The 19,577-nt window shown below is 41.3% G+C and overlaps 1 protein-coding gene across 2 annotated transcripts in view; it reads right to left on the bottom strand.

Annotated features, from left to right (window-relative positions):
- The window catches only part of FNIP2 (folliculin interacting protein 2), a 137,820-nt gene extending 121,990 nt beyond the window's left edge, over positions 1 to 15,830 (bottom strand). The window contains exon 1 of one of the 2 annotated variants that reach the window (XM_027597742.2): positions 15,617 to 15,830. In XM_027597742.2, coding sequence (XP_027453543.1) covers positions 15,617 to 15,729 — 113 coding nt within the window. In that variant the 5' untranslated portion in view covers positions 15,730 to 15,830. The remainder of the gene's footprint in view (positions 1 to 15,616) is intronic. The other variant, XM_027597744.2, reaches the window with a different exon arrangement.
- Between the last annotated feature and the right edge of the window lie 3,747 nt (positions 15,831 to 19,577).

Below are 19,577 nucleotides of genomic sequence, written 5' to 3'. Positions count from 1 at the left end.
CTCCAACTGAGCCAGCCAGGTGACCCGATTACTACTACTTTTTAAAAATTATTTATTCTCTTTGTTTACAATTCACTCTCTTTCATATCCAATCCAGTTTTTCCTCTAAAATATACCTCACATACCTCCATGCATACCAGTTAGGTCCCCAAGGAAACTACATTCAGAGAAAGCAGTGGAAGATATATAAACCCTTAATTACTTGCTAAGCTTTGACGCCAAATCTCAGCCTCAAATCCTAGTAAGCTGGACTGGGCCAGGCTCTGGAAGTGGATAGGACCAGATGAATTCCAGCTGTGAGGATTTCAGGCCAGCCAGAGCCTAAACCAATGTAGGTCAGATGACCTCCTCCTCTGCTCCTAAAGGTCACACAGGACCTAATCCGATGGTGAGGAAAAACCCTTACTGGGAATCCCAGCCAGCAAGAAAAAGAAAAGAAAAAAAGAAGAGAAATTTAAATACTACTTGCCCCAATGCACAGGGCAGAGTTGGTCAAGGCCTCATACCCCAAATATTTCTAGGAAGGACAAGGGGAGTCTTCCAAACAGAGGGGTGGTAACTGATAGATTAACAATACTTTGGGATTTGTTTTGAAGGAGAGGAGAGACCCTGTTATTTTCTCCTTGAGGATAACTATGTACCTCCCCAACTAAAAATATCTCTGGGGTACTGGAGACCCACTGCCTTGCACATAAAGGTTTCTAAAATAAAGGAAAAGGAGAACAGGTCTGACATTTTGGCAATACTTTAATCCAAGGGAAGTTACCTACTATGGTCTGCTGATTGGACCACAACAATTGGGACAATCAAGTGCTAATTATAACACAGTTCTGAAAAGAAGCTTCCTCTTAAACAGCTACTTAACATGCTAGTGGGTCTAGGCAACCTCAAGAGAACTCACGTTGCTACTGCTGTGTTAAACACAATATTGACTTTTAGGGTCCAAGCTGTAAAACTCAATACTCTCTGGAATAATCTAAAGAGCAGCACAGTAATCAGCTATAAGATCAAAGTCCAACACACCCTGGACTTGAACAAGATCGGAAGAAAGAAGACACAATGACAAACAAATTACAAAGTGTGAGTTTGTACCTACAGCAACTAGACTGCTTTTTAACAGCTTTATTGGGAACACGCAGAGGTTGCACACTTCTCTTGGCACATTATCTAAACTAGTACTCCATGCAATTATTAGGGGCAGTACTTAGCACTTTAGGAAGATGAGATTACTGGACAATTAAAAGTTTTTCCTTTTTCTAGCTTCTGAGGCAAGTGCCTCTCCCTCTTCCCCTTTCCCCCCTTTCCATTTGTTTAAAAAAAAAAAAATCTGACTGGGCGCCTGGGTGGCTCAGTTGGTTAAGCGACTGCCTTCAGCTCAGGTCATGATCCTGGAGTCCCGGGATCGAGTCCCACATCAGGCTCCCTGCTCAGCAGGGAGTCTGCTTCTCCCTCTGACCCTCTTCCCTCTCGTGCTCTCTCTCTCTCATTCTCTCTCTCTCAAATAAATAAATAAAATCTTTAAAAAAAAATCTGACTATCATGAGTAACTGAGCTAGTCCTCAAACACAAACTCCTCTCTTTGGTGTAAGTCTGGAATTTTAGGACACAGCCAAAACGGGCTCTTCACAAATGTTTGGGAAACTAATCAATACAAGAAGCAGAACTATCAGGAAACTATTTAGAGATAAAAAGAGGTCCTGAGATATAAAAAGAGATAACTGGAGTTGGGGGGAGAGATGACTAGGCCAAACACAGAGGATTTTTAGGGCAGTGAATATACTGTGTGTGATATTATAAGGATGGATATGTGCCATTTTACATTTGCCCAAACTCATAGAATATAAAATACCAAGAGTGAACCCTAAGGAGTACTATAGACTTTGGGTGAATATAATGTGTCAACATAGGTTCATCCTTGGTAAAAAATGTACCACTCTGGTAAGTGATGATGATAATGAGGGAGGCTATGCGTGTGTGGGGGCAGGGCTGTATGAGAAATCTCTGTACCTCCCCCTCAATTTTATTTAAACCTGAAACTGCTCTAAACAACTAAAGTCTTTATTGAAACAAAACAAAAAAGACAAGACAAAACAGATAACTATATCTGTTTACCAAGTATGGATTCTGCCACAGGCTAGGAAGAAAGCCATGAAGGTGGGAACATAATGTTACTGGCTTGTGATCATTTGTGGCTTCTCCTGATTGGAGATGAGAGGCCTGGGGTTAGGGACAGCAGGAAGACTAAGAAATACAGGTATGTTCTGCTTGCGGATATCATATACAGTAAAACTGCACTAACTTGGATCCCAGCACCAAAATTTAGGTCAAGGTACCTGTGCTGAGCAAGCTGTTTCACCAATCCATTACTCAAAATTGTAGTGACTCCCCAATGCCTTCAGAGAAGGAACTCCACTTTTTGATGAAGACAAGCGACTTGCCATTTCCCTACAATCTGGAGATGGCCAAGAGGTGGGATTAAGACAGAGAAGTAGCTGGAGAAGCTGGGGGGAGAAACAGTATTTAAGTTTCTGAGAGTTACAAGAGTTACCATTTATCCCATTTATTGAATGCCTAATAGGTGCCAAGCGCTTTAATGGCACAACTGACATATATTATCTTCAGTCTTCAGAACACCCTTGAAAGAAAAGAGACTTTACATCCATTTTACAGATGAAAAAAACTCAGGGAGGGTACCATGGCGTATGGCCTAAGTGGGGGAGCCAGGTTTGAACGCAAGAAATGCAGACCCTCAACAAAGTCCCTACTCTTTCCATTGACCCCTAAAGTATAGATTGAAGACCCCTCATCGACTCTTTGGGGTAACCTAAATTTAAACTTAAAATCAGGGATGCCTGGGTGGCTCAGTTGGTTAAGCGTCTACCTTCGGCTCAGGTTATGATCCCCGGGTCCTGGGATCAAGTCCCGCATCCAGCTCAGCTCCTTGTTCAGTGGGGAGCTTGCTTCTCCCTCTGCCTGCTGCTCCCCTGCTTGTGCTCTCTCTCTGTCTGACAAATAAATAAAATCTTTAAAATAAATAAACAAACTTAAAATTAATAATGTTTTCAAGGCCCTGCACAATCTGGTCCCAGTGGATCTTGTCTCACTGGAGCATTCTTATTTCCAAAAAAAACCAGTCCATTCATTAACCCAGGAACACATCTAAGATAAAACACCTTCATCCTCTTCTCTCTGAAGATATGGTCCCATCAGATTTGACCTGCTCTGTAAAGCCTCTCCTAACCAGCTCAGACTAAAGAGCCCTACTACTTGCTTTCATCTTAACCTGACACTGGATATATGGCCCTGGAGTCCATCGCTCTGTATTATCACTTAGCATCTATTGCTTGCACAGTTAAAATGGGAAGCTCCCTAAAAATAATACTTAAGACTACATGTTTCCTTATAAACCCAACAGAATCTACCACAGAATCTTAATCTCAGTTCCCTCAATTATTAATCCTGCACAGTGGAGATACAGATCATATATTAGTAAAGAACTCACAGACGTGGGTTTGAATTCCCAGCATCACTAGCTAACCACTCAGTAATCCCAAGCAAGCCTCAACTTTTTCATCTATGAATTATTGTAACTTTATAATCTAGAAATTAGCTAATAAAAATACTTATCCTCAAAGGAGAACGATGAGACAAGGGTGAGATGATGTAAGTAGAAGCAACTCAGAACAGTGCCCAGCACAAGGCAAAGTTTTATTTTCGACAAATATTAAAAGGGTCTCTTAAAATTCTTGAGAAGGAGCTTTAATAGGCATCTTAAAAGATTTCAAAGATGCCATTTACATACATATTATATGTCTCCACTAATTAACGAGGTTCGCAATATGAAAATATGTCTGTAAAACCATAAATGGCTATTTGCTTTATAAAAGAATTTGATTTTTTTCCCTAATTTTTATTTTTTGCCCACACAATTTTATAATTGTAAAGGATAATTTTTTAATGATCCTTAAAATTTAAGGACATTTACTCACAAGCTCATTACAGCATCTCTTGTATTTTTGTTTTCCTTTTTTATTCTATTACTGTTATATTACAAACTACTATGTTAACTGTATATTAATAATCATATAATCAATACATTAACATAACATGAATTATATTAAAATATTTGTGACTTGATTACATTAATAAGTCATAATCATTTAACCATCATACAAAACCCCATGCAACTAACATCACAATTTAGCCACTCTCCTGCTGTTAGACAGCTATTATGATTCTTTTTAGATTTTGTCATCATAATGATAATGTCTAAAGAACATCTCCACGGACTAAAGTTATTTTGCTTTTTTAAACACGTTCACGCAGAGAACTTTTTTTTGTAAATCACTGGGGGTCAAAAAAGGACAAGCACTATTACGTCTAGATAGCACTGCTGAATTGAATTACAAAAGAGCTTAAAACAATATGCACGGGCACTGGACTAGAGAAGTGATCAACGACTACCAAAGGGAGCTAAGGTCCTGGTGTCACCACCACCCCACCATCAGCACTGTTTATTTAGGGTACCTGAAATCATCTCCACTAAAGCAGCCACTGTTGTATGCTACTGGCAGGGGTATAAATAGGGGCAATATCTCGGAAGAGAAACGTGGCAGAAATTCCATCCCAGGTTCTCATCCTAGAAACATACTTGAGCTTATGCATAAGACCTTCTGACAAGCAGTTCACCATCTGCAACAAAAAAGCCTGGAAGCAATCTAAATATCCATCAATGGGGGACTAGTTGAAATTAGTGTGCTTGGCAGCACACTAAAGTTACCTGGGGAGGGTTTAATAAAGACAGACACGGAGGGCCCTAACCCAGACCAAATTCAATCTGGATCTCTGAGAGAGCAGTTCGGGTATTTAAATCTCTGTAGCTGACTTCAATGTCCAGCCAGATTTAAAAACACGGGGTTTAAGTAAAGTATTCACAGGGCACCTGGGTGGCTCAGTCGTTAAGCGTCTGCCTTCGGCTCAGGTCATGATCTCAGGCTCCTGGGACAGAGCCCCACGTCAGGCTCCCTGCTCCGCGGGGAGCCCACTTCACCCTCTCCCTCTCCCACTCCCGCTGCTTGTGCTCTCTCTCTCTGTGTCTCTCTGTCAAATAAATAAATAAAATCTTTTTTAAAAAAGTAAAGTATTCATACACGCATTTATTCAATGGAATATTAGGTATTAGCAAAATGCAGAACAGTATACAGGCAACTACCACTTTGTGTGAATGAAAGAGAGTATTTTTTCCTTGTATTTGCATAGAATATTTCTGGAAGGATATAAAAGAAACTGTTATAATAATGATAGCCTTTGGGAAGAGAGATTGGGGTGTGAACTGAGAGGTTTGTATTTCAATGGATATCATTTTGTGTTGTTTTATTTTTTAATCCAGGTGCATTTAAAAATTCAGAAAAATTCAAATAATTCAAATTCATTCAAAAATCCAAATAATGTTGAACAATATAAAATCATAATTTATGGATGCCTGGGTGGCTCAGTTGGTTAAGCGACTGCCTTCGGCTTAGGTCATGATCCTGGAGTCCCGGGATCGAGTCCCACATCCCTGCTGAGCAGGGAGTCTGTTTCTCCCTCTGAACCTCTTCCCTCTCATGCTCTCTATCTCTCATTCTCTCTCTCTCAAATAAATAAATAAAATCTTTAAAAAAATTTAAAAAATAAAATAAAATAATAATTTATAGACAATTTTTCAGGAACATATGGCACTAAGAAATGTACAGTATCCCACAGCAGGGGCCAGGTAGCAAGCAATGTTCATAGGGTCTCTGTAGAGACCCACAATATGTGGAAAGAACCAAGTGGCTACCAGGGGTCCTTCTTTGCCCTTTGGGCAGAGATGGTACTTCTTGCTCTGCTACCTCCTTCTGCCCTAGCAACTAACTTATTCAGTGTACCATTCTAAAGCAAACAGTCACTGCCTGTTACGCTTGGTCAAAATGTTTACTCATAGTTCACTTCCTCACACACTGCAGGTCATCTTTATATGTTAGTCTGGGTTTTACGCTTCTTAAAGAACATGTCAGATTTGTAACCCATTTTTAAGTTAGTTTCTCAAGTGGAAAGCAGAGATGATTCCATATCTTCTCTGAAGTACCGACTTCACGTAACATGCAAACACGGTCTCTGCAGGGTTCAGAGGACCACTATTGTTTTTATAATTAAGTGTGCTCTATCTTAAATTTGAAAAAAACCAATGAGCTAACTGCATTGTATAATGTATTACAGGTTTACCAAGCCATACAAGAATTAAAATAAATCTAAAAAGTATAGAACAGAGTTTTACATTTATCAACACAGCTAATAAATTGAGAGGTTCACACTGTTTAAATACTTTTTCAACAGGTTACTGTTGAAATAGCTGTGGGATTTTATAACTGGGTCTCAGATATATTACTTAGGTGTCTTTTTTAGTTTAGTTGTGGGGGAAGGTTTTTGTTGTTGTTGTTGTTGTTTTGAAGAGGAGACAGTTCCCTTTAGAATATTTATCCTATGATTTTGATACCAGAAAATCTTTCATTATAATTAATGGAAAGAAAGAAATTGAGTTGTGTAAAATAAGATTCCTTTAAGCAATGCCACAATGTATACCAGAAACATCAAGAAAGGAAGTTCCCTATATAAAAAGCATTAATATTTCAAGAGATCAGATTCTGGAATACCAGAGAATCTTTTAAAACTCTAAAATTCATTCATCCATTCATTCATTCAACAGGTATTTATTAAATGCAACTTCCTGCCAAGCACTGCATTAAGCACTATAGACACAATGACAGGACTGGATTCAGAACTCGCACATCAATGCTCTAACCATAACATCTACAATTCCTTGTTTCATTCAATTATTTTCAGATATATGCTTTAAAATGGGAAATTTAAGATTTTATTATTTCTCAATCATATTTTATAAAAGACCTTGAGGAAATGAGGATAATTAATTAAGAGCTAACTGGTAACACACATTTTTTTTCCTATAATCCTAATGGTTTCAAATATAAGAAAAAAGAAAATGTCCAGTCTTCTGGATATACCAGGGAGAGAGAGTTGGCAGTATGAAGTATTAATAAGGTGTTAAAGGCAGAACAGATTAGACTGGTTATTTTGTTCCTTCTTCCTAACACATCTTAAATCAACACCTGTTTCATCTCTCGAGGAATGTGCAGGTTAACATCTAACTTGTCTTCAACTTGTGAAGAAATAGAGTTGCCATGACAACTGAATGAAAAGTTTAGTTAGCAGAATTTATCCAATGAAATGCAAGAATCTGCTCGATGGCATTTAACTGATACATGCGTACTTGTAAGCAAATTCTATTTTTCTGTTTGTCAAACTATCAAAGTAAATGTTAACCTATTCTCTGGAACATTTCATGGATAAAATATTAAACATACACACACACACACACCTTTTTGTTAGAGTGGGCGACAAATAAAATTTGAACAATAACCGTTTGACCATTAAATCTTGGCAGGGCTGCATTTAATATTACAGGATCTTAAGTAGACCTAAATTAAGGAAAAGCAGACACTTGTAAGTTTATTTCTTATTATGTTAAATTGTCAAGTAAATTCATGTACATGTTTAATTTCTACTTATAGCTATCACACAATGCAACCTAGGGGATATTCAAATACCTGAACTATCAATTTTTTTAGAAAAATATTTCCATCAAAAACACACAGAGTATAGGCTATTTACATATACTGCATAATCATTAACTTCCAACATGTAACTAACCTTACTGGAAACTAAAGTCCTCACCAGATATGTGGGTTCTCAATCTGTCCCCCTCAGTTTCGGGGGGATAAATTTCTACTGCACCTGTGCCTACTCTCATGTTGGGTTGCATGAACTGGTTGTCATTTTCAATTAGGTAACAGTGGATAATCAAACACCGGTGATCACTCATTTACAGATGTATTATGACAAATACAGAAGTGCTCTTACTTATGATTAAAAAAAAAAGTCAGATGTAGTGATAAAATCACCTTCATAAAGCAGGATACATATCTCTTTATAACACTATGCTGGGCACAAACTCTAGAGTATAATCTATAAATTAAGCAAAAGTACAGGGACAAATAACTAGAAAAATATTCTAAATATACATAAATGAAAGTCATACAGTTAAAGAGAGAGGAATGTGATAATCAGAGACGCAGGTTATCCATGCTAATACTAAAATCTTACGCAACACAAGGAACACTCTGCTATACAACACTTACCCACAACGTTACAGTATTAATAGCGACATTTATTGCATTTCATATATTGCATTATTTTGGCACAAACAGAAAGCGCAATAAGAAAAAAAATATGTAGCATGGTGTGTGAGAAGGCGCACAGTCCTTTTCAGAAGTCCATTATAAAGGCAGCCGGACAGACTCTGGCTAAACACAAGTGGGATGCCAGCCCCTCTCCTTCCATCCCCATCCCACCCTCCCATTCAAGCGCTGGTTACAGAAGTGCCTGTGTGACCCTGAGAAGTGAGTCATGGATGTTCCATTTACAGATGGGGTGGAGTTGAGGGAAATCACTATTACATGCCCAGTTAGCTGGAAAAGTCCATCCTGTTTTTCCTCTTTTACATAATAATCATTTTTCACAAACCTGAGATAAAGAATACTCGGTAAGTAGGAACTCACCAAATATTTCAGCACTCGGATGCAAAAGGGAAAGACTTACTTTTACAGCCAAGGACATGACCTCATAGTGCAGGCCTAACAATTCACACTAGGCAAGGGACTTGTACAATCAGGATAAAACATTTGTTCCTTTTCGCCCACACCAAGAAAAACAGTGGCTGGAGAAATAAGCACAGTGCCAGTTCCCAAATCAGATTCACCCACCAGGAGTTCACACAGACAGCCAAAGCATTTCATGAGTGCAAAGGCAATCTTTTACAACTTCCTTTGCCTAGGAAACAAAACAGCCAAGTGGCTTCCTTAAGCTGACCTCACAAGTAAACCATGAGAAACACAACCTAAAGCCACAATGACAAAAATCAATGCTCTCTTCAGATCTATACTCTGTGCATTAAAACACCACATGCCTGGCCCATCTCTCGATACCACCTACTAAGCCAAATGACAATGTGTAACATGATCAATACACATTTCAGAACTCAAAATCATCATACATATCTTAGCTTTAAAAATCTCTATTCCAAGCCCCTTAATTTCTCCAAGTTCTCCCAAAATCTAAAAGGTTGTGACACTTTTTCTAAACATATTTCAAATAAATCTTAATTAGATCTCTCTTGGTCACCAACTGAAGACCCACATGCAGCTCCTAATCTGGTGCTCTCAGCCATGATAAAGATTACAGTGGGCTCTGAAGCGTGGGGGAAGCAGTGACCCTTCCCAACTAGTAAAAATTTTGCCTACTACTATCAATATCACCAATTAAATTGGCCTCCTAAAGCTCGTAATGAACTTAGGTGTTAAGCACATTAAAATTCACAGCATATTACGTTTAATAACAGGAATTACCAGTTATTCTAATGAAGAGGAAAATTTCTATAAAGAGTTTTTATTCAAATCAGGTTTCTCCACAAATATTATCCCTACCCTGTCCACCTCCCCCTCACAGCGTAGAGTACTCCAAAGACTATTTAACATTTAAAATAATTTAAACCACAAAATCCACACAAATTCATCAGAGCAAAATCCAAAATACCAACAAAAAATAATACATAAAAGAGTAAAATTAAGGGGGTCCTGGGTGGCTCAGTCATTAAGCATCTGCCTTCCGCTCAGGTCATGATCCCAGGGTCCTGGGATGAAGTCCCGCATCGCATCGGGCTCCCTGCTCCGCGGGAAGCATGCTTCTCCCTCTCCCTCTGCTGCTCCTCCTGCTTGTGTTCTTTCTCTCACTGTGTCTCTCTGTCAAATAAATAAATAAGATCTTGGGCGCCTGGGTGGCTCAGTTGGTTAAGCGACTGCCTTCGGCTCAGGTCATGATCCTGGAGTCCCGGGATCGAGTCCCACATCGGGCTCCCTGATCAGCAGGGAGTCTGCTTCTCCCTCTGACCCTCTTCCCTCTCGTGCTCTCTATCTCTCATTCTCTCTCAAATAAATAAATAAAAATCTTTAAAAAATAAATAAATAAATAAATAAATAAATAAGATCTTTAAAATGAAAGAAAGAAAGGAAAGAAAGGAAAGAAAGAAAAAGAAAGAAAATGGTTTCAACAGTGTACAGTGCTCTCTCTCTTTCATATATGCATAATCAATCACACTCCTATTTTTAAAAACTAATCATGTAAGTTTGTATCTTGCTTTTACTTTTTCTATCGAGAACTCCTTTCTGTGTGTGTGTGTGTATATATACACCTATGTGTATGTATATGCACATGCGTGCATGTATATATGAATACACACATGCACGCGTGCACACACACACATAAAATAATGATTTGGCTGCTACAAAGTATCATCCATTGTGCAACGGGTATCATTTTGCTTAACAATATTTCCCCCTTCAGCTAAATAAGATTTTTTTCTTGATAAGAAAAATAGCATATAATTCTGAAAAACAAATACACCACACTCCTAAAACTATTCCTGAACTCCCAGTCACTTCTATCCAGGTCTGAGTTACAGCCTGCTGGGTATCTTAGCACTCCTCTAAAAACTTAAGGCCTCTATTTCACCACTGACAACGTCAAAGTTTAAAAAATAAGTAAATAAATAAAAACATATCACTTCAGTTCTGTCTCAAGTCTCTGAAAAATGGTTCAATTTTAATGAAGCCCCAATGTGACTAGTACTGAACTCCATGACTTAAAAGGCTCTTGGTAATACTTAAAATCATTTTGCACTGCATTAGATTCTTTTGAAAAGATTTTCAAACTCATTGTATTACCTCCTTACCACCTATGTAACCCTATGACATAGGACGGTGCTGTGACTTTACAAACAACAAAACAGAGAACCAAAGAAATGAAGAGACTTGTTCAGGCCCATGTCGACATGGTGACTGAGGCAGGACTAAATCAATAGTCTCCTCAATTTGTCTTCCACGTGCTTTTAACAGAACTCACAGCATTAGCTGCAACAGTCCCTTCTTTACCTCTGCCAAAAAACTCTAATAACCCCCCACGGTGTACGACATGTTTCAGGACAAGGAGGTATGATATAATGAGTATGCCAATAAATCCAAAACCATAGGCAAGGAAACCTCCAGGAAGACTTTTAGAAAGTAGAAAAAAAAGAAATCAAAACTGCTATTTATGTCACATGTGTCACACATCTGATGCTATAGGCATTAAAAATGAGTGTAGTGAAACTACACTGTTTTTTCTCCAGAATATTCTCCCTACTTCAGAAAAATCTCATTAGAAATGGGCACGTCCTGGGAGCTGGCAGTGGGAGGGGAGAAAGCACTTCTGTGTAATTTCCCTCTGTCCAAGGGACTAATTTATACTCCTACCCTCAGTCACAGGAAGCATAAGAACAGTGAGTTCTTAATGCTGTACCTAATGGAAAGATTTACTCTTTATCATTGTTTCAATTATCTTCTTATTATAGTTTCCAATGTGTACTTTGCTGTTTATTCATCTTGGTAAATAATCTGTTATCCTTTAGATTACAAACTCCAATGCAGGACCATGTGTCCTACCTTGATATGTACAGGTGGAGCACAAAGCCACAAGCACATGGGCATCAGATGCTATCTGATAACGATGATAAGTAGATTAAGTTATACTTACACTAACCCTGTAACAGAGTACTTCAATTTGTTCTAACAGAACAAGGTGAATTAGTACTAACTAGGCCATTCCGCCTTAGATATTCAGGACTGGAGGGAGGGGAGAAGGAATGGAATCTACTTCTAGCCTTTATGCAGCTAGCTACCAAGCAGCTGGAATGCTTCTACTTACTCATATCCCAGGTGATATATAAGCTTACTCACTTCATCTAACTGATCCAAAATAAAGTATTTGATTACCTCTGATCCTTTCACCTCCCTGTCGCATATATATTTTATTCCTTTATTTGACAGAGAGAGACACAGCGAGAGAGGGAACACAAGCAGGGGGAGTGGGAGAGGGAGAAGCAGGCTTCCCGCTGAGCAAGGAGCCCGATGCGGGACTCGATCCCAGGACCCTGGAATCATGACCTGAGCCGAAGGCAGACGCTTAACGACTGAGCCACCCAGGCGCCCCTTGCATATATATTTTAAATGAAGACTGGTCCACTAATTTAACAGAGACATTAAAAAAAAAAAAACACCATAAGATAAAACCTCAAACTTGAACCAGACATGCAAGTCAATGGGCATACCTTGGCTTTTTAAAAATTCCTATGTGAACATGCTGACCTCAAATCCAAGGCAACCAGGAACCCAATTTTACTTCTGACTTGAGCCACTAGACAAATCACCTCTTTTTGTTCTACTTTATCCTTCTAGAGCAAAGTGTTGTTCAAATATATATTTATGTATCAGCTAATTAAAAGTGAAAGTATTCTGAAGACCAGCAAAGAGAGATTACTCTCAAATTTCAAGACCATGATAGAATTTTATAACTTTAGAGCTTACACTTCACAAACACCATAATCATATACTGTGCCTAACTACTTCTTCCAAACATGTAAAATCGATCTCTTTTGATTTCTTTTGTTTTCCTAGAAGTCTCTTTCCTCAAAGCAATGAAAGGGCTTTTGTTGAGATCCCAAACAAAATACACTAAAGAAGGAATCTTGACTGTGATGTTCTCTTTTTAGATGGAACACCAGAAAGCATGAAGATCTGCAAAAGACCTAGGAGATAAGCTACTTATATTGAACAAAAAAAGGCCTCTCTAATCAACTACAGTATGTGAAAACCGGAGGAGTGAGAGGGAACAGTAAGAAACCGAGGGAAGTGCCCAAGAGTAAACAGAGTAACATAGAGGGCAAAACTTGACCAAAGGCTAAACTTCAGAGAACTGGAGAAAAGTTTAAAATAACTAGTGAAAGTCCATCACAGAAAGAGAAGAGATATAAAAAGGCTTTCACAAACTCTAAAACAAACATATATATATATATATATGGGGGTATACATGTATATCCATATATTATATATATATTTATAAAATATATAGAAAGTTGGATCTTATTTTTACTTAGGCTTTTCTCCAAAATATATGTTAATATATGCTACAAAACTGCTCAAAAACTCTGATTCCTCAGGAGACTTTCATTCCCAACATCCACAAATTATGTGCTGTATTTAAATGCACTGAAAAATATAAATTCACTTTAGGAATACTAGATTTTTAACCTAAGGGTTTTACTTTAACTTCTCAAAATCTATTCAACTATGAAGTGGGTTCCTAAGGGCAGCTAATCCCCTGTATAAGGCACCCACTTCCCCAAAAAGCACATGCCAGCTTCTATCTGGTAAAACCTGGATGAAATGAAGCACAAGGGCAAGAAAAGGAAATTTTCTAGGAGACTTTTCCCAGGAGAGCTACACTGCACCTGAGTTAGACTAGGTGGAGAGAGCAGGAGGAAAGACTTGCTTGGGTACCCTTTGTTGATCTGGTGTGCACTGGTTGACTTGTCCCCACCTTCCTGGGTCTTCACAGACATGTGCTAGTTCACTTCTTTTTCCATGGTGACCCCTAACAGGGCCACTGCTAAAGGGCCTCAGCAAGTGAAATGTTCAACTGACAGCTCCAATTCTCCCACTCTACCTCAAAAAACTTGAAGAAAATCCTAACGAGGTCAAGGAAAAAAAAAAAAAAACAGTCCTTGGCATACTTTTGTGTTCTTCATTATACACCAATGGGATGTCAGGACATTATACTGAAAACATTCCCACAAAGTGGGAATCAATTGCCCTAATATGGCCAAGCCCTAAATATAGCCACATTTTTTTTTTGTTCAAAATACACTCAATTAAACTTGTGGATGGAGGAAATGGTGGTGGGCAACTGGGCAGAGAGCACAGGAAACAATGACAGTTAACTCCACTATCTCCACCAGCATTAAAATGGCTTTAAATGTCCTTGACAAGGGCTGCCAAAGTAAAGGCACCAGTAACACACATGCCCTTTTTTCTCCAGGCTTTGTTCCCTTGATCAAGTCTGGTTTACTGGGAGGGAAGAGAAGAAATTCCACACCCTGGGTCTGAAGTAATTCTACCATTCTGAGAAGGGATGCAACATCACTAGTACTCAAAGCAGTGAAAGGAATAGGATTCCCTACTAAAATTATAAGGATCCAGTTAGTCTAAAGGAAACCTGAGACTTTAACTAGGGTAGTTTAAAGTCCTCACAATTTACCTTCCAAACACCACCACACCCATACACACCCACACACACCTCACAAACACAAAATACGGATATTTAATGTTCACATAAGCAGTGAGGAAATATGTTTTAAATGAATGGAATTCAAGAAAAGCAAAATCTAGACTATAAAACTTAATCCAAAATTTATTCAAAGTTTCACTTCGAACTTTTAAAAGGTTTATTATACTGGTTCTGGACTTGTTCAATAATAAACTATTTTTGCAAGACATTCTGGCCAAAAAATGTGTAGCACTGTGTCACAGTTGGAAGTAGATACTCAATTTAAAAATTTGCTGAATAAAACTGTTAAAAGTACATAAATAAAACTTCTCAACATATGTGTGCTGAAAGACAACATAGGACATCTTAAGTCACCTTCTAAAAGTTAGCTCTTGAAAGGAGAGTAACATTGAGATTTCAAAGACTGGATTCTATGATCAAACTGCTTGGGTCAAAACACAGGCTCTGCCACTTACTGCGGTGGATCTTGGGCATGTTGGTTAAGTTCTCTGTGACTTTAAGTTTTCTCATCTGTAAAATGGGAGTTGTAATAGCACCTACCTCACAGGGTTGTTAAAGAAAAAAATGAAAGAAATCAACATAAACCATTTAAGTTGGTAAACGCTCAATAAATACTAGCAATTATTATTCAAAGGTGTGTGTTCACAAGGTCGGATCTATTAAATATATGCATGAGCGTTGTTAAATTAAAAACTCAACCATTTGATAAAAGCATCTTACTCCCCTTTTCCATACATCAGGCGGTCAACCTTCAAAATGATGTGGCAATTACATACTTTCATTCATCCGTCTGAGGGCCTGTCATATACGGCAAGAAAGAAGGAAGATGCCTTTTTCGTGACTGTTGCTCCTTCCTAACTTCTAAATACTGTCACGTACACAATAGGTTGGAGCTGCCCTCAAAATGACAGCTCACAGCTTTGCAGCGCCCGCAGAGGCGCCCAGGCGGCTCTGGCTGGAAGGGGCTCACCCCAATCCACGGCCAATCTCCCATCTCCACAGCCAAGCAAGCGCACACCTTGGGAATCCCAAGGAACACAAGAGAACTCTGCAAGGAGGAAGGGACCCTGAGTAGTGGGGAAAGGAGGGAGGGAGGAAGGGAAGGGAGCAAAGGACCCTCCCGGCCAAAGAGGTTTCGGAGCCACACTCGGATCAGGCGCGTCCACGATGACAAGCCCGGGACCCGGTGCCGGCGATGGGCTGCGACGTCCCGAGCGGCCCACTCCCTTCTCCTTCCCTCCCCCGGCCGGCACGGAAGCCAACTCCGGTCCCGCTCCGGTCTCGCCTCCCGGCGCCCCCTCACCTAAACGCGGGTCCTTCCTTGGAAGCCCTGCCCTGGGCAGACGCCGACGCGGAGCTGCCGCCGCTGCCGCTGCCCTTTTTGTTAAAGAGCTTCTGGAGCAGGGTCGGGGCCATGATGCTGCCGCCGCCGCTGCAGCTCCGGCCGTGGCGCTCGGGGGGCCGGCAGCTCAGCGCGCAGCCGGGGGCGGCGGCCGCGGCGGCGGCTGGGCCATCGCGGCGGCGGCGGCGGCGGCGGCGGCGCGGCCGCCCAGCCTTGTGGGAGCGAGGGGCCGCTGCGGCTGAGTAACTCTGCTCGGCGTCGGGGCCGCCGGAGGCCGGTCATATGACTGAGCCGGCCCGCCGCCGCCGCCTCGCGCGCTGACAGTTATCTCCTGCGGGAGGAGCCCGCAGCCCCACGGCAGCGGCGGCGGCGGCGGCGGCGGCGGCGGCGCGGGAGGAGCGCGGCCGCCCGGGCGGCGGCCATTGGCCCGGCGGCCGCCCGCCCCGGGCTCACGTAACCCCGGCGGGAGGCGAGGCCCGGATCGGGCGGCCCTGTGCTCCCGGCTCGCGGGGAGCGGAGGCGGGGCGGGTGCGGCGCTTAAAGGCGCCGGAGAGGAGGGGGCGGGCGCCGCGCGGCCGGGGTGGGCTGCCGGAGGGGCGCAGCTCGGCGAGCGGCGAGGGGTGCCGGAGGTGGCTGCGTTCCTTCGAAAGCGAGGGAGCAGCTGGGCCGATCTTTGTTCTTTTGAGACAAAGCCCCTGAACTTGGGTCCTCGCTTTGTGCAGGTGCAAGTGCTCGTGTATGGAAAGCCCATGGTGGGGAAAGGGTTTAATACAGGAGGTTGCTGTTTCACAGGACTGGTTCGAATCTCACGACACCCAAGGTATTGGCATGTTTCTACCATATCCAGATTAGATCTCTCCGTTTTTTGTTTTTTAATTTAAACTGTCTAGTCGAATTATTTGCTCTTTAGCATCTTGGGTCACTATACCGTAGTTACATAAAAAGTTGCTTGTGAAATTAAAAAACACATGGAATTCACTACATAGATTTAGAAAATTAAGAGAAGCTACTTCATAACAAGAGAATGCTTTCCTAATACATATTTAACAGTCAAGGCACATAATAATCTGATGTCAACAGCAGATAGATATTATTTGATTTGGGGAAAGGAGGAGTTAAGGTATTTGAGTCGGCTTTCCTACCCAGTCCCACCCAGCCTCCATGAGAACTTTAGCCTCTGGTGTAGAACTCTCCCAACAGCCTGTGGGGGTGAAGGAACGTGCCAGACAGACTCAAAGCAGCTTCTTAATCTGCCTTATAGCGTTAGCTCTTCAGTTTTTCTGATGAGAAGTAATAGAGATAAAAGGAAGATTCCAACCCTCCCTCTCCTAGCTTCCCCTTCATGAGCAGTGAACGGTGACTCACCTGGACTCTCTTAGACTTGTTCAAAGGAGGGCTCTTGGAAACTCAAAAAGGCAAATGTATTTCCATGAACATAAGTAATCAAAAAATGTTTCTTTCTGGCTTTGGTAGGAAACTAGCTGTAAATGATGATGTGCTGAAATTTCACAAAGGTAAGAGAAAGGTGGTAGAAATTGAAACAGTCATTTTTTCCTTTCAGATTTATGCTGTTAAAATGGTGGATTAAGTGTTCATGCCAGTAAGCAATCCTTGTTTTGCACAATGGAGTGTACGCAGAACCCTGATTTGCAACTTTGGTATCTCTCTTGGTTTACTGGTAGCATCTACCTCATGGAACTGCCGGTACTGGTCAGTATCCTATGTAACAGGTATTGACTTCATCTGTTGTGACTTATATTAAGACATGGTCCCAGGTCATGTTACGGCTGGCGCTTGACCACCCTCCCTTCCCCAATCCTTGCTCAGAAATTGTCCTTTATTCTCCAACTCAAGTGCATTCTCTTGTGCCTACAGCTTTTGTGACTGCACACTGAAGAGGAATTCGGTATGGTGTCCCTTGTGTCCCACCACCTGCAAGGACTATTTCAGTTCCAGCCCCAGTCCAAGTTGTGCAGAATCACCCAAAAGAGGCAGTTCAAAAACCGCCTGCCCCAGACCTTACCCTCAATTTTGATTTTCACTGGGCAACTCTAAAGGGAGTGTGTGCATCTCAAACTATTAAGGATAGACTTCAGTTAGGCGAGAAAAAAAGGAAGTGAAATGGTTTCCTTCTCTCCCTTTTCTCCCTTTGCTTCCTCTCAACACCACATTCTTCCTCATTCTGGTTCTGGCCACACCTCTTGCTCTTAATTTTAAAAGCATGTAAAAATCCTGACCAGCAAAATGTGAGGAGATAGCTATAGACAGCTTTCCTATCCCAGTTTCATTATTTCCCTTCTTGTCTGTTCAAGGCCTCTCCAAAAACCCTGTCTTTTGCCTGTCATCCATTGGTCCCTACCTCATTCCTGACGGTTGTCATACTCCCATGCCAGTCTCCAGCACTGTCGTGTGGCTTGTCTCCCGATTCCATACAACTCATTCACCTCATCTCACTCCATCTTAGAAAATCTAGCAGCCGGCTGCTCCTGTATGCAGCTGGTAAGGGGAGAAGGGAGTAAAACAATAGCCAGAATTCTTGGGAGATGACAGAATAACACTTAAAATGGGAAAGGAGGAATTGTAAACGGGCTAACTTACTTATCCTATTCTGTTCTGAGTCCTGGTGACAGTTCATGAATGTATGTTCTGGAAGTTGCTTTAGGAGTTTCACTTGTATGATTAGACTGCCTTGTACCCTGTAGCTAACCTAATATCTACTACCCCTGCTTCCTAACAGAACTCCAGGTTTGTTCAGGTGCCCATCCCTCCCCTAGGCCAACGTGCCTTGTGTAAACTGACACCCCCAAACTAGTTGAATGATCTGAGGGTAATTCCATTGCTTTAGCAAGGTATTGGTTCAGGAATGAGCCCATGAGGCAATTCTAGCCAAGGAGGCAAGAAGGAAAGGAACCAGAGAAGGAGTGATTTCTCACTGTTAATAGAGAACTATAAGGAGCGATGTGGGTGGTGGTTGTTTCTTCCTTTGGATGTTGTTTGTCTACATGTAATGCTACAGCTATCTTACTAGCAGCCTGGGCATGAAATCAGTTAGTTCTGGAGATGGCAGAGCAGAGAGATGGAAGCAAGCTGTGTCTTGATAATACTGTTGAGCCACAATACGTCTACCCTAATCTGACCTCCCCCATTTGATGAGATAACATTTCTATTACCTGAAGCCAAAAGCAGTCTATAAGAGGGTCCAGTTTTGTGTTCTCTATTGCTTGTTATGTGAAACAGACCCCTGCTTGTTTAACCCTCAATACACCAATCATCATCAATGGACCTGCTTTATTTTTTCATATTTTTAAAAAAATTTTTTTGGATTTTATTAGAAAGAGAGAGAGAGAACCAGTGGGGGGAGGGGCAGAGGGAGAAGCAGACTCCTTGTGGAGTAGGGAACCTGACATGGGACTCGATCCTAGGTCCCTGGGATCGTGACCTGAGCCAAAGGCAGACGCTTAGCCGATTGAGCCACCCAGACACCCTATTTTTTAAGTCATTTTGCGAATCATTTATAAGAAGCAAGAATAAAGGATAGTGGTAAAAAAGTTTTAAAATAAATTTTAATAAGAATTTAAACAGGGCGCCTGGGTGGCTCAGTCAGTTAAGCGACTGCCTTTGGCTCAGGTCCTGATCCCAGGGTACTGGGATCGAGCCCTGCATCGGGCTCCCTGCTCCGCGGGAAGCCTGCTTCTCCCTCTCCCACTCCCCCTGCTTGTGTTCCCTCTCTCGCTGTGTCTCTCTGTCTGTCAAATAAATAAATAAAATCTTAAAAAAAAAAAAAGAATTTAAACATAGTGGGGCGCCTGGGTGGCTCAGTTGGTTAACTGTCTGCCTTCAGCTCAGGTCGTGATTCCAGGGTCCTGGGATCAAGTCCCACATTCGGCTCCTTGCTCATCCAGGAAGCTGCTTCTCCTTCTCC

Source organism: Zalophus californianus, chromosome 2 (genome assembly GCF_009762305.2).
Source record: "Zalophus californianus isolate mZalCal1 chromosome 2, mZalCal1.pri.v2, whole genome shotgun sequence".
NCBI classification, from domain to species: Eukaryota; Metazoa; Chordata; class Mammalia; order Carnivora; family Otariidae; genus Zalophus; species Zalophus californianus.
This window is presented reverse-complemented; position numbering and strand designations above follow the sequence as displayed.